Source organism: Aptenodytes forsteri, unplaced genomic scaffold, assembly GCF_000699145.1.
Source record: "Aptenodytes forsteri isolate BGI_AS27 unplaced genomic scaffold, ASM69914v1 Scaffold379, whole genome shotgun sequence".
NCBI lineage: Eukaryota > Metazoa > Chordata > Aves > Sphenisciformes > Spheniscidae > Aptenodytes > Aptenodytes forsteri.
In genome coordinates, this window is record NW_008794088.1 from 3,214,367 (window position 1) to 3,227,470 (window position 13,104).

At 46.7% G+C, this 13,104-nt stretch overlaps 1 protein-coding gene across 1 annotated transcript in view; it reads right to left on the reverse strand.

Annotated features, from left to right (window-relative positions):
• Positions 1-5,629: 5,629 nt before the first annotated feature.
• HGD (homogentisate 1,2-dioxygenase) overlaps positions 5,630-13,104 on the reverse strand; it is a 26,056-nt gene continuing 18,581 nt past the window's right edge. The window contains exons 10-14 of the mRNA XM_009274631.1: positions 12,135-12,259; positions 11,428-11,532; positions 10,103-10,229; positions 6,588-6,769; positions 5,630-5,997 (exon numbers count right to left, since the gene is read on the reverse strand). Coding sequence (XP_009272906.1) covers positions 5,866-5,997; positions 6,588-6,769; positions 10,103-10,229; positions 11,428-11,532; positions 12,135-12,259 — 671 coding nt within the window. The 3' untranslated portion in view covers positions 5,630-5,865. The remainder of the gene's footprint in view (positions 5,998-6,587; positions 6,770-10,102; positions 10,230-11,427; positions 11,533-12,134; positions 12,260-13,104) is intronic.

The window sequence follows — 13,104 nt, forward strand, 5'->3', positions numbered from 1 at the left end:
GGGGCGGGGGAGGGGGTGCCGCGGGGCCTGTCCGCCTCGCCCGGCGTCCCGGAGCTGGGCCTGGGCCTGGGTCCGTGCAGGCGGGCCGCTGCCCTCCCCGTGACCTTGGTGCCCTTCGCGGCGCGGGCCGGGAGGCAGCCGAGGGCTTTCTAGGCCCCAGCCCCGCGGCGGGGGCAAACGGGGCTGCGCCGAGTCGGGTGGGCGTTGCAGGGCCCCTGGAACCTCACTGTGGTTTTCTTTCCAACCCAGGAAGATCCTGCCTTGGTTCGCTGGGCCTATGCTAGGACGCAGAACGTCTACCCTACTTTCCGCCCGACACCCAAGACGTCCTTTCTGGGAGCTCTTTTTGCGATAGGCCCTATTCTCTTCTGGATTGCTGTCTTCAAAGCTGACAGGGTAAGTCAGGTGACAGCACTGAGTATCAGCGAACACCAAATTGTGAAATGTAGATCTGCCTGGAGACTTAATTGGTGGGATCCTCTTGCACCTAAGAATGATTAATGCCATTAAAGTAAAGAGGGAAGCAAGGCTGATACTGAGCCTGCTATCTCAAAGCCTCATAACTGCTTGCAAAGTCCTCTTGTGCTAAGAGCCCTGTATTGTACCCTTGGGTATGGCCAGTCACAGTTTCCCTGATCAGGATATTTTGCTATAATAAAGCTCTCTGTAGCACTGACACTGTAAATTAATCATAAGAGACTATTATTTTCAGCATTGACATGCTGAAACATGTCAGTGTTACTGACATGCAGTAACTGTGCCTTCTAAAATATGTTGACATGCAGTAACTGTGCCTTCTAAAATAAATAAATAGGGAGCTTATGGATGACAGACCTAGCAACGTCTCTGTGAATTGCCTGACCATTTCTCTAATCTCATGAAGCAAATGGGGAGGAGTACTTATGCTGATTACAGTGCCTGATCTCAGCTGGATTTTTAAGATTTTGGAAGGTTCATCTTGCTTCTCTTCTGATTCCTGAAATGTGGGTGTCAGAATCTGAGCAATGGTAGATCATTCTGAAAATACTCAGCTATATAGGCACATAAGAAAACGCTAGGTGACTGGCAGACAGTGGCTGTTTTTACTAGTGTATTTGTGGCTATTGTAAAACACTTTTATCTCCCTCTTCTGCACAAAAGTAGCATTTTTAGATCAAGTCATAAACAGGGAAGCACAAACATCAATTAAAATTAATAGAATATTTGTAGGGAATGCTGTGTACTAGAATGAATCAAAAATACAGGTTTTAGGAAACGTCAAGCGTGTTGATATAAACGTTGTTGAGACTTCAGCATCTCTGCAGTATTTTGTCATGCTGGTTTGGTTTTGTACATGAAGCCACACTGGGGCCTAGCCACCAAGTGGGGCTTAGCATGTGAGTGCTTGAAAACAAAGCTGTGTGAGTGAAATCTAGACATACTTGCTTGGGAATATTTAAGCTGAAGTCTTTAATGTAGTCTCCAGGACAGTTTGTTTTCCTTTATTCCAGTTCCCTTACTGATGTTTGGGGATTTTTCTTTGTTTTCTGGTAGTATATAAAGCACAATAACTATTATACTCTTTTCTCTGAGGAATGTTTGTTGTGTGTCTGGGAAAGCAAAAGATAAATTGCTAAGTCTTAAGGAAGTCGTCTGGTTTTATCCAGCAGAAGGAATCTGGGCAGTATCTGCAGTGTCTGTGTACTGTAACAATACCTGTCAGAAAGGTACATGACTGCAGAGTGAGATACAAATGGGCTGAAAGTGAACACAGGCGCATTTAGGCAAGTTATTAAGAAGTCTCTCCATAATTAGATCTCTAAACTGGATTATTCAGCCAGAAGGAGGAGGTAGAAACTAAATGTAGAAATTAACTGACGCAGCTAGTTTGGTGAAAAATACATGACAGAAATTGGTCTCTGCTGGCCTGTGAGAGTGGATAGATGTGCAGAGAGGTCAATCTGAGCCCGTCTTCCCTAGCTGGAAGGTGAGGCTAAATGCCTTATTCTTTTTTACTTTTTAACCACAACAGCTATTACCAGAGTTTGCGCTTATAGAATCATTAAGGTTGGAAAAGACGCTTAAGATTCATATGTGGTGCTATCTTCCTATAGTCCATGCTGAGATACTAGAACTGCTGTTCTCTTATCCCAGGCTGATTGAAACTTCTTCTCTAATAGGATAATGATGCATGTTCCCTTTCTTCCACAGGATCGTAAAGAGAAGCTTATCCAAGAAGGTAAATACAAGCGACCGTTCAGTCTATTTTAAGTTCCTGGAATTGCAGTGCTGTTCATGGGATAGAAGTAAAATAACATGTATTGTGTGCTGATGGTTTCTCCTTCATAAGAATAAATCTTAATTGATCATTGGTTGTCTTGCATCTTTAACAATTATGGAAAGTGCAAAAATGCAGGATTTTCATATCTAACGCAGATAGATACGAAGAGGATGTCCTGAACTCAACCAGTGTACTCCTTTGGTCTACATGCAGAGGCTCCTTTTAATCTGTGGAAGTTGCTGCTGTCAAGAGCAGCACAGGCTGAAGTTTAAAGTTAGTAGCAGGCTAAAATGTTAAACAAGCCCAAAGCAGCTTCCTAAAGAACTACTGCTTGCCTACTAGGTATTTCTTCCTGGCGTCGGTTTGACTATGTAGTTTGCCCTAATTGGATAATAGGCAAGTTCTGCAATACATTTTTAATAACTTTAGGAGCCTGCCTGACTGCTCTCAATAAGTTGAGTTAACTTTTTTTTTCCCCCTAATAAAATACAAGCCTAAACATGCATTTGTTTATTGCAATAAGCTCCTGGATAAAATTACCGTACCAGACTTGGAAATAGTGGGCTGAACATTGTCGTGCTATATGTGACTAGCATTTCCACTAATTCTGTGATTCCTGTGAGTGGGAGACAAGAAGTAGAAATACAAGGATTTCTATTTTTGACACAGATTCCCTTACAGTACAGGAGAATTCCATTTCACCCCTGCAAATGGGCCATGATTAAAAAAAACAAAACCCGCAAAGTGTAACTGAACCTTGTGCCTGCAAAGATGTCTTCTCTGCTTATTCTTATAGAAACCCAAGTCTTTTCTGCCCAGGTCAACTGGTATAGGAGGCTCTGGAATTGTTACTGCCAAAGTACTGAAATGTGAGTGTAAGGAAAAGATTTTTAATTCAGACTTGAATTTTCACACGGCCTGTAGGTGCCATCATGATCCAAACAACCCTCATTCTTCAGACATTATACAGGAGCGGTTTCTTCCCAAATGTTGAGGTCGATGCCAAAAACTCGGTCTGATGCAAAAGTTGAAGGCTTCCCTCTGCCTGCTGGGAAAGCAGCCTGTGTTTTTGACAGTGAAGTCAGCAAGAGCAGCTCTGCTAAGTCCCTTTCTGCATGATTAGGATGTAAGTATGGGCCATTTGCAGTCCATCAGAGTGAGTTGATGAGCTTTTTCACAAAGTCACAGAACGGCTGAGGTTAGAAGGGAGCTCTGGAGGTCATCTGGTCTAACCTCCTGCTCAAGCAGGGCCACCTTGAGCAGGCTGCCCAGGGCCGTGTCCAGACGGCTTTTGAGTATCTCCAAGGATGGAGACTCCACAACCTCTCTGGGCAACCTGTGCTAGTGCTCAGTTGCTCTCACGGTAAAAATATGTTTCCTGATTATTTAAAATTTTTTTTTTTTTTAAGAAAGTGTTTCTTGTTGTAGCTCTTCCCTTTCCTGTCTGGGTTGTGAAATGTTCAGGCAGTGGGGGCTTGGCGCTAGGGCTCTGTGCAGCAGCTGTGCAAAGCCATGGCCTGCTTTTGCTATCCCATATGTGCTCTCAACAACCATCTTGCACCTGTCTCTGCAGCTTGTTCTCCTGCTAGCTTAACTAAAGCAAACCCAGATTATTCTCTCTGCAGAACAGCTTCTAAAAGACTGTCACAAATGATATTACAAGATACGGCTGTGGGTCAGTGCAGAGAGAGACATCAATGCATAGAGAAAGTGGTCATTAGGGAAAGAAATAATTGTTTGTCTGAGCATGCTAAATTAACTATCTTCTTGCTGCCACAAACTAATTTGAACTCCCAGGACCGATTTCCTCAGCTAATTGGAACTTGAGTTGCCACACATGCAAATTCTCCCTTGCAGCTGCATTTGATTCAGGCCAGCTGAGCAAATGGTTTGGGATGGGTTGTGGATGAGCACAGCACCTCTAGTCTTTTAGGCCAGCCTCGGATCGATGCTCGTGGTACCTGCCACAGCCCTTTCCTTTGCAGATGAGAGTGTCTGATGCTATGTCCCTGCAGATTTGAGCGTGGTGCTTGGGGAAAGGCTGCCCTACTTCTTTCTCTCATTATTTGCAGAACTCTCCGAGCTGTTTTCTTGCAAGGAACGAACGTGCTATGCTACTGGAGGTGGGGTGGGTGGTTTGAGGCAGTGGTGCTGGGTGCATAGAGGAAGGAAAGGGGAGTTTCCCTTCAGAAATGTAGGGTGAAGACAGGAGAGTGAGCGTGCCTCGTGGAATTTTACCCTTGACTGATGTTACCACCCGCGTCTGCTTCAGTGATGAGTCTATAGCAAGAGAAACTCAAGCCTGCAGTTCACTGGATGGTAATTTAGGTCCCAAACAGAAAACAAGCTTTTTCCCCTCTGCCTGTGAAACATTTAGACCTCATTTATCCCTGGATCAGTCTGATTAAATCAGCTTTTCTGGCAAATTGATTGTCCTGAATGTCCTTTTCTCAGCTGGCTATTTTAGAGTAAACATCTCCCTGTAGATTTTATAATGTAATACTTTGCTCAAAGCTGATGCTTTTTTTTCCCCAAGGATCTGGTGCAGATCCAAAACCGATGATGGATGTAACTGACTGAAGTTAGGTGTTGCAGCTCTACATTTCCTTCTCTTTTGGAAAATTGAGGATTGCTTCTCTTGGGTAGTAAGAAACATAGATCCTGATGGCACCAAGCTTAGTAACTGTTTCACGTAGGTATGTGCTAAAGCACAGGCCTGAGGTTTGGGGTGCCTGGGCCCTGGTTTCCAGCCTACTTGGGGCTTTCCTTTCTGCCTCCGCCCTGTGGAACTCACCACCTGGGGGTGAGGCTTGCATACTCCAAAGGATTTTTGAGGTCCTCCATGATGTTGTCTGCACTTCCAGGTACCTTCCCAGAAACAAATGCCTGGACTGGCCAGACAAGCCCTTTCGCATTTGCTATGCTGCAAAGTAGCACTTAACTAGGGAGAGAATTTGTCAAGTGCTGACAAACAAGTTGATGTTGAAGGATGGCCAGAGCGTGAGGTCGGAAAGGAAACTTTCCCTCACTTAGCAGTGAAGCGCTTTGGATTCTCCAACCTTTTCTAATTTGCGATCTACTTTTCTGATAATCAAGCGTTTCCTTGGCAGCCCTCCACAGAGCAGCAAGTTGAAATGGCCTGCTCTCATAGGAGACTTAGGTCTGCTAGAGCCTTCAGCTCTGTTTGGAAAGCTCTACCCCTGCAGGCAGCATAAAATGCTTTACTGATCCCTAGTTTCTCCCTGTGAAAGACGCACCAGGTCGTATTTTCAGGAGACCCTGTGAACAGGGGCTGGCTGTTACCTCGTATCCGCACAAGGTACAGCACTCACACCAACTACACATAGTGAGAGCCACGCTAGTACTTGAGCTTCAGCGTGTCACCAGGAAAGCTTTAATTGGATACTTGAAAGTTAAGAATAATGGTGGGTTTTTACTGCATTTCCCAAGTTACATAGGGATGATCATTTTCGGGGCTCAGTGGCTGCTGGAAATGCCGTTCTGTGCTGGAGCGCTCTGCATTGCCCCAGTTGACTGTGCCACCACATGTAGGTATGCTGGATTTCCGTCTTTGCTCACATATTGCAAGCAACAAATACTTCTCTTTACTTGTGCTTAGGGTTGAAATGGCTTTTCAGAGGTTCCCAGCACTTGTAGTAGTTTTTATCTAGGCAGTTGGAGGTCTGGAGACCCCATTTGGTGACAGCCAGACTGAGGGACGATTCGAACATGAAGGCCTGTTGGGAAAAGGGAAGGTAGGTTAGGGCAAGAGAGCGAGAGTTTGCATCCAGGCAAGGTGGCTCTGCTCTGCCACAAACATGGTCCAGCCCTGCCAAGTTCTGCCTCCAGCCCGATCAACCCGGGGGGAGAAAGCTCTTCAGAGCTGGCATTGCAATGCTGGTATTAACCAGGTCTCAGGAGTGACTTTGGATTCCCTGCATACACAGGAAGGCCAGGTTGTTCCAAAAGCTCTAGTTCAAGTTCTGTTGATGATCATCATCAGATTTTAGGGGGTGGAGAAAGGAGGACAGTCAGGGGTTTCGTTTCTTTGTCCATAGGCTAAGACAAAAATTAAATTAATCAGCATGAAAATTCCCAGCTTCCTGCTCAGGCGACAATTTATGTGGGCAGATGATCAAAGCTGCCTGGCATCGTATATCTCCAGGGGAGCTCCTGGGAGTTGAGTGGTGCTGATCGGTAAGGGAGGTGACTGCTGCAGCCGTTTGGTCCAACTTGCCAGCAAGAAGCTAGGCTGTACTTTGAGAGTGGCACAGGCGCAGTATGCCGTGCTGTATTCAAAACCTTACTGGCTCCCTTGGCTCCTTACCATGGTCCCTTCTGCAACCCTCTCAGGCTCCAGCTTGGCTTTGCTCGCCTTCTCAAAACAGTCAGCGTCTGGCCCGTGAGGAGTCATCATGCTGTGCAAGCTGGCCCCTCCAGGCTGGAAGCCTTCCTCCTTTGCTTCGTAGTGGCCTTTGATGAGCCCCATGAACTCACTCATGCAGTTCCCTGCAGGAGGCATGGAGAAGAGGTTGCAACGCAGTGTGATTGGGAGGCATCACAGCTGGGCTGTGAGCTCCTTGAAACCCACGAGCTAAGCTGGGCCAGGCAGTGGGTGGAGTGGAGGTTCCTAAGCAGGGCATCACAAGAGAGGACATCAGGGAACCTACAGACGATACTTGTAAAGCTGTACAGGTTTTATTCTGCTCTTAATTATCTGGATTCAGAAACTGAGAGCTCCCTAATGAAGGTGCATTGATGCCGAAAGACCTGTGCTTTTCCTACCACCTCGAGCTGTGTAAGTACTACACCTGCATACGGACTGCATGGTGTAACCTGATATTTACAGACTTGGGTGAGAGATCTTAAAGCGCTGGAAAGAAAGTTTAGTATAATCATCCCTGTGTTATGGGCACTGAGGCAAAAATGCCTGGTCAGTAGTCTGGTGAGAGAGCCCGGTCTGCTGGCCCAGGTTATAAATTTGAAATCATTTTGTTCTATATTCTTCTACCACCTCCAGTCTAGCCAGGCGCTTCAGTACCTTATGCTTTTGATTCGTGCATTATTTACTTATTTCTCGAGAGCCACTGTATGCCCAAAGACAAGGGGCCAAATTTGTCTTTCCCCAAGGAAGAACACTTTTAAGTAGACCCTCTGAAACCAATGGAGTAATACACCACTAACTTAGGTAAGGATGGCTATATCTAATCATTCGGTACTTACTGAGTTATGCTCCCTGTAAGGGAAGTACTTTAACATCTGCCATCCCAAGCTTTCAGCTTTAGTAGACCTGATGTGACTAAACAATATGGCAACATTCTGCTTAGCGGTCAGTTTTTGCAAAACCAGGACACGCTTCTGTAGCTATGTTATACATAGCCCTTTTTAACCTCTAGTTCGGTCTTCGTTAAGTACAATCCAGGGTCTGAAACGTTTAGTAACAAAACTAATTTAGCTCAAAGCAGAGTTGGCCTATATAAGTATGCAAACATTTATTAATTTTCATCCCAAGTTGTCAGTATCTCATGCAAGACCGGATTGTTATGGGCTTTTCATTGAACTCGCTCATGTACTGTGCTTGGCACACTCAGGCTGCTGTACAGACCCTAAGAGCTGGATTGCCAATGCGTCTGCAACAGGACTCATACTATTGCTTAGGAGGAATGCGCTGGTGAGTAGGAAACCAGGCTAGGGCTTAAGAGACGAGCTGAGTGCAGTTTCTTATTCATTCACAGATTTCCTGCGTCACCCCAAGAACTTTGGCGCACCGCCATTCCCTATCAGTAAAATAGCGTTGTCCTCTACAAGCAGGATGCTGTGAAGTTAAAATCCTTTAGTGCCCATTAGATACTAGGTCTCACCATAATGAGAATCACACAAGTACTCTCCCAGGCACAGATGCAATATATGGTATAAAAGCTGTATCAGACACATTTCCAACCTGTGGTCTAAAGACCCTAGGAGTAATTCACAGCCTCCAGGGATGTAGAAAGGTGACCAAGAGAAGTCAGTATTTATGAGCTGCACAGCCACCTTTGTATGTGAAATTGTTACAGTGTCTAGGGGGAAATTCTTGGACCACCATTGCTATATTTGCACTTGGGGCAAAGTTAAGGCAAGACGAAAATCATGACTCTGAGTGCACCAAAGTTCTCTGAACACAGGCTTTCCACTGCGCCTGAGAAGAGGAGGCAACAGGGGATTTCTGGCAAACAAAATAGGCCTCTTGTAAAATATTCAGAGAGGAGCGTTCAGCAGCACTGAACTTGTGCTACTCCTACCCCAGAGTTGCTCTGTCCTGTTGCACCTCTCTAGTGGTACAAGATTCTCATCACCACACTAATTTCAGAGGGAACTAGCATGCAGTGTCTTGATAATTGACTGTTGCGATGTCTGCCTTACCCACTCAAGTTCTGCCCCTCCATGGCTGGGCTGGAGTAGACAACCAACCTGCTCATCATGAATTTAGTGCTCAAGCCTATGGCCGAGGTACTGTGGTCAAGTGAGTAGCTGTGGTAGCTGTCTGCATGGGTACTCTCAGCTCACAACACAGTTGAGAGAATGAGAGTTATTATTTCAGCCGTCTTTTACCACAGACTAAGCAAGGTTGAACAAGTTCATGTTGTTCAACACAACGTGTCTGTGGAAAGTTCGCACAGCTCTGCTGATGCACAGCAACTTAATCGTGGTAAACCGGCTGTGTGTCTCACCTTTTAGGGTCTAATAAAAGAGGTAACTGTGACCTGGCACTATCCCAGCCGGTCAGGAGACATGTTTCCATGTCACACTCATTACTGGGAATGAAAGCAGAATGATAGGGCAGGACTTTGCCTGTGGGATTTACTCGGACAGCAGCACAGCTGCCTACTGTGATTGCAAGCGCCACTAATTCTGCCAGCCCCCAAGATGCTTGGAAATATGTCTAAGTAGCAGGAAGAGCTGGCTATTAAACTGTGGTTAGCAAGTGTGCAGAAAGCCTCTCAGCACTTCAAAGTGACCATAGTGTGACCTTGATAGCTTCTGAGATGGTGGGGCCTTTTAGCTGTCAACAGAAGGGCTGCAGCGTGAGCAAGCTTTCCCCCTCAGTCTCATAGAGCAGGTTGCCTCATCCCTACCCTGGAAGGGCAATCCCATGTGGGCAACTGGATTTCTAGCACCCGTTCAATGCAACATGTGGCCATGCTCTGCCAAGACGAAACCAAAAAACTGCCAAAAAGAAACCGGCTCTGGTGATGGCAATCAAATCCCCCAAAAATCAACCAGCTGCCTGAGAAGGAGCCCAGTTCCTGATCTCTGGCTTCTTAAATGCCAGAGGTACCTCCATCACTGTGCAGGTGATGAAGAAGGGCTCAGGAGAGCCAGTTCAATCCTTTGCTGTAACTTTGATCTCACCGTGTGAGTGGCCTTGGGCAGCTCTACGTCCGTCTGCTTCTCACCACCTGTGATGTCGTATTTTCCTTTCTCCTGTTCTTTATCTATGTACTCTAATGAGATATTAAGCTATTCATGGCTGGGTGGCAGGACAATTTCTGATGCATTTGTGAAATGCCAAGTTCAATATGCACCTGGTCTCAGTGGGAGCCCCTTGAGTACAGACGCATCCATCTATGCAGACACCACCAGCCCATCACCTCTGAGTTTTCCTGAGATGCTCTAAATAGGAACATCTTTGGGTTTGTTCGTTTTCCAGGGAGGACTGGCTGACTCCAAGAAGCTGACTCTAACTGTGCCAAGGGCAACAAATCAGACTGCTTCTTCCCTGTGTGTGCTCTCAAATAAATGGAGGCTTGTTTTTTCCCTGCAGTCCTGTACTCAAGCACAACCAACAAAAAGCAGACGTACGGTGGTAGTATGGTGGACGGAAGGTGTTGTTAGCTACCCCCCATCGCGGGGGGAATATGACAAAGTCAGCGAGTGCCACTCCAGGACGGGTCGACTTGGCTGTCAGGACAGTGAAGATAGAAGGATCCTGAAAAAAGCAAAGCAAAAAGCATGAAACAGAGCAGGGCTCAGAGCTATCTGCTCAGGTCATCCAGCCGGTAAACCTGACTGATACAGCCCCGCCCTTGCCAAAACACTTTTACCACCTGCACCTGCTGGTGCGGGTGAGATTTATGACCCTGTGTGACAGCACCCAGCATCTCGATCCCGTGCTGAACGTGGGAGACAAAAGTGATGGGACTGGACGGTTCTTCCTTTAGGCAGCCTTGGAGAGCCTTCCCTGCCCCAGCAATGATGCCCTTGGAGCCAGCAGCCCAGATGCAGGGGAGGGGCAGCCCTGCAAGATGGGGTACTGTAATTCCAGGAGCAGTCTCCAGCACTCCTCCTACCATGAAACTGTACCTCCTCCTCAGCTGGTTACAGAGGACAGGAACATCCTGCTGGAGGCATCTAGCCTCACAGCCCTGTTGGTTTACAAACAGGGAGAACAAAGTGCAGAGGAATTGTGGCTTGCTTCAAGGATTTTTGAAGCCTCTAGTCCAGTAAAGTGATTTTCTGGGCTTTGATCCCAAAACCATCCTTCTCTTGGCAGGTTTTTCTAGAGTTTAAACAATACTTTCTGTTGGTTGTCTCACTAGAAATGCTCCAGTCTCCTTGCACACCCACTTGCAGAAGCAGCGCCGAGAGATGGCATCACTGCGGGCACCTCTCCCACTGGGCTGGCTTCCGTTTTAGAAGAGCTGCTCACATTAGTTTTGGCTTTAATTACTTTCCATAAGATCTAGAAATTATTGCAATGAAAGCTGCCAGCTCTTCGAACGAATTTCAGTGCTGGGCTCAGAGGAACCAGGGGAAGGAGTCTGTGCAATTGCAAGAAATAAATCAAGGCAAGAATTCGAAGCAAAAGTCTTTTTGCTGAGTTGCACGGTGTATGTTGGCTTCAGTATTCAGCTCTCCTCCAGGGTGCAGAAATTCTATGCTAAGCTGCATAAAGCTAAGAAGCTGATCAATCTCCAGTTATGTCTTTGTACCGTACCACAAAGGAGGTTGTCTTTCTTTATAAGAGCTTGGTTTGGGCCCAGGGAAAGCAGCACAAGGGATTTCACACTGTTTCTTAGAACACAACATATTTTTTAACAGGCGCTGAGCCCCTGGAGCTCAGGGTGAGTTTGGATGGTACGGCATCCACACAGCATTGCTCTGCCTTGCCCAGCTCCAGAACTTACCGCGTGGTCAAAAGCAACGGAATTAATGACCATGAATTTTTCCAGATGGTATTTGTACGGCGTGTAGTTCCCGTGCCAGGCTACAACATTGAAGGGGGAGAAATCCTAGCAAAGCAGAGAGAGAGAAGGTTACCATACACAGCCTTCCAACTTGCTGCACGTATGCAGGGCACCGCTCCCTCCAAGATTAAAAATGGGTTTAGTGCTGATGAGAGGTACACCGGCAGCCTGGAGCACGATGCCCTTTAGGCACAGCCCGACATTGCGAGGATGTGGTTTTCCTCAGCGTTTCCACTTGGTGAGCCTCGGCCCTCCCTCTGGGGTGTGGTCTCTAAGGGCTTTCGAGTGCCCAGGCAGTGCTTGAACAAGGCCAGCTGCAACACTGGCTCTCTGGTGAGGAAACCCTGGCTTTTCACAGCAGCCCCAGCTCCTCTTTTCTACTCTGTCACTATAAACGTATGGAAACAGTGAGGCAAAGACCATCCTTGAGTCTTTGGGCAACCAAGTCTTCACAAACACTTTTTTCCAGACTGAGGAGCCTCAACTGGGAAGATGAGTGACCCAACAAGGCAAGAGCTCAGTCCTGCTCCACTTAACCCAGCAGGACCTCCCGAGACTACGTGCACGCTACTGAGTTGCACATCCCAGGCCATGCACTGGCAGTCGCTGCGCTTCAGTGTTACCTGTTCTCCCGGGGGCATCCTCACCTGCTGGGCTGCAAACAGCTTGCCCTGGTACTTGCTGATCACCGTGTAGCCCCCCGGCACTTGGCGGTCCTCGTACCACGCGACGGGCACCAAGAAGTCTCGTGGGTTGGCCAGGCCATTGGCTCCTGTGAAAGAAAAAGAGATGCCAGAGCTCTTTGGGCAACCTGCAAGCAAAGTGAGAGGCTGGCACAATTTCCTGGCTTCGTGGGTGCCCTTCTGCCTTTGAATGACCTTACTGCTTCTTGGCCCACCACGAAACCTGAAATAGTCATGTACTTCTTGTGCTCCTATGAGTAGGTAATTGTAATACATCCTAGCGTTTAAGTCAAGTCATTTAAGTCATTTAAGACAGGTCTCCCCTAGTTCCCTTTTGAACAAGATTAGTACTTCATCCTCAATTAAAAGCATGTAACAGCTAGGAATGAAGCAAAAAACGGAGGGTGAATTGCTCTCTGTTCCTGGACATCCTGCCGGTTGGACACTTAGCCGTGCAGAAGTTACAAGGCATGTCATGAGGGGGCCAAATACATTTCTGAATGCTTGCAAAAAGAGTAATAAAGTAAGAGCTAGTGATACCTACAGACTCTCGGCATACTGAGGGGTTGGTTAGCGTGAGGAGTGCATTTTCAAAGTGCAAAGCACCATACGGGTGCTGAAGTATTCTTCTTCTTCTCATTAGTATTATTGTTACAAAGTGGTTTGGAATTTCTTGGATAAAAATGCAGACATTACTACCTGCTGCTAAGGTTTAACAGTCAGTGCTTTTCTCCAGCTGTCATTTTTCAAGTGAAAAGTGAAGTTAGAATAAAGTAAGACTGAAATACAAAGGATCTTGGTCTCTGAGGGGAAGGCGGGTAGGTGGTGAGAAGAGGAGCTCATAATTACCACCTCCTGAAAAGGTTTACAGGCAAATGCATTCATTTTCTTTTCTCCAGAAAGTAAACCTTATAATAGATTCCTGCCTTCTGGA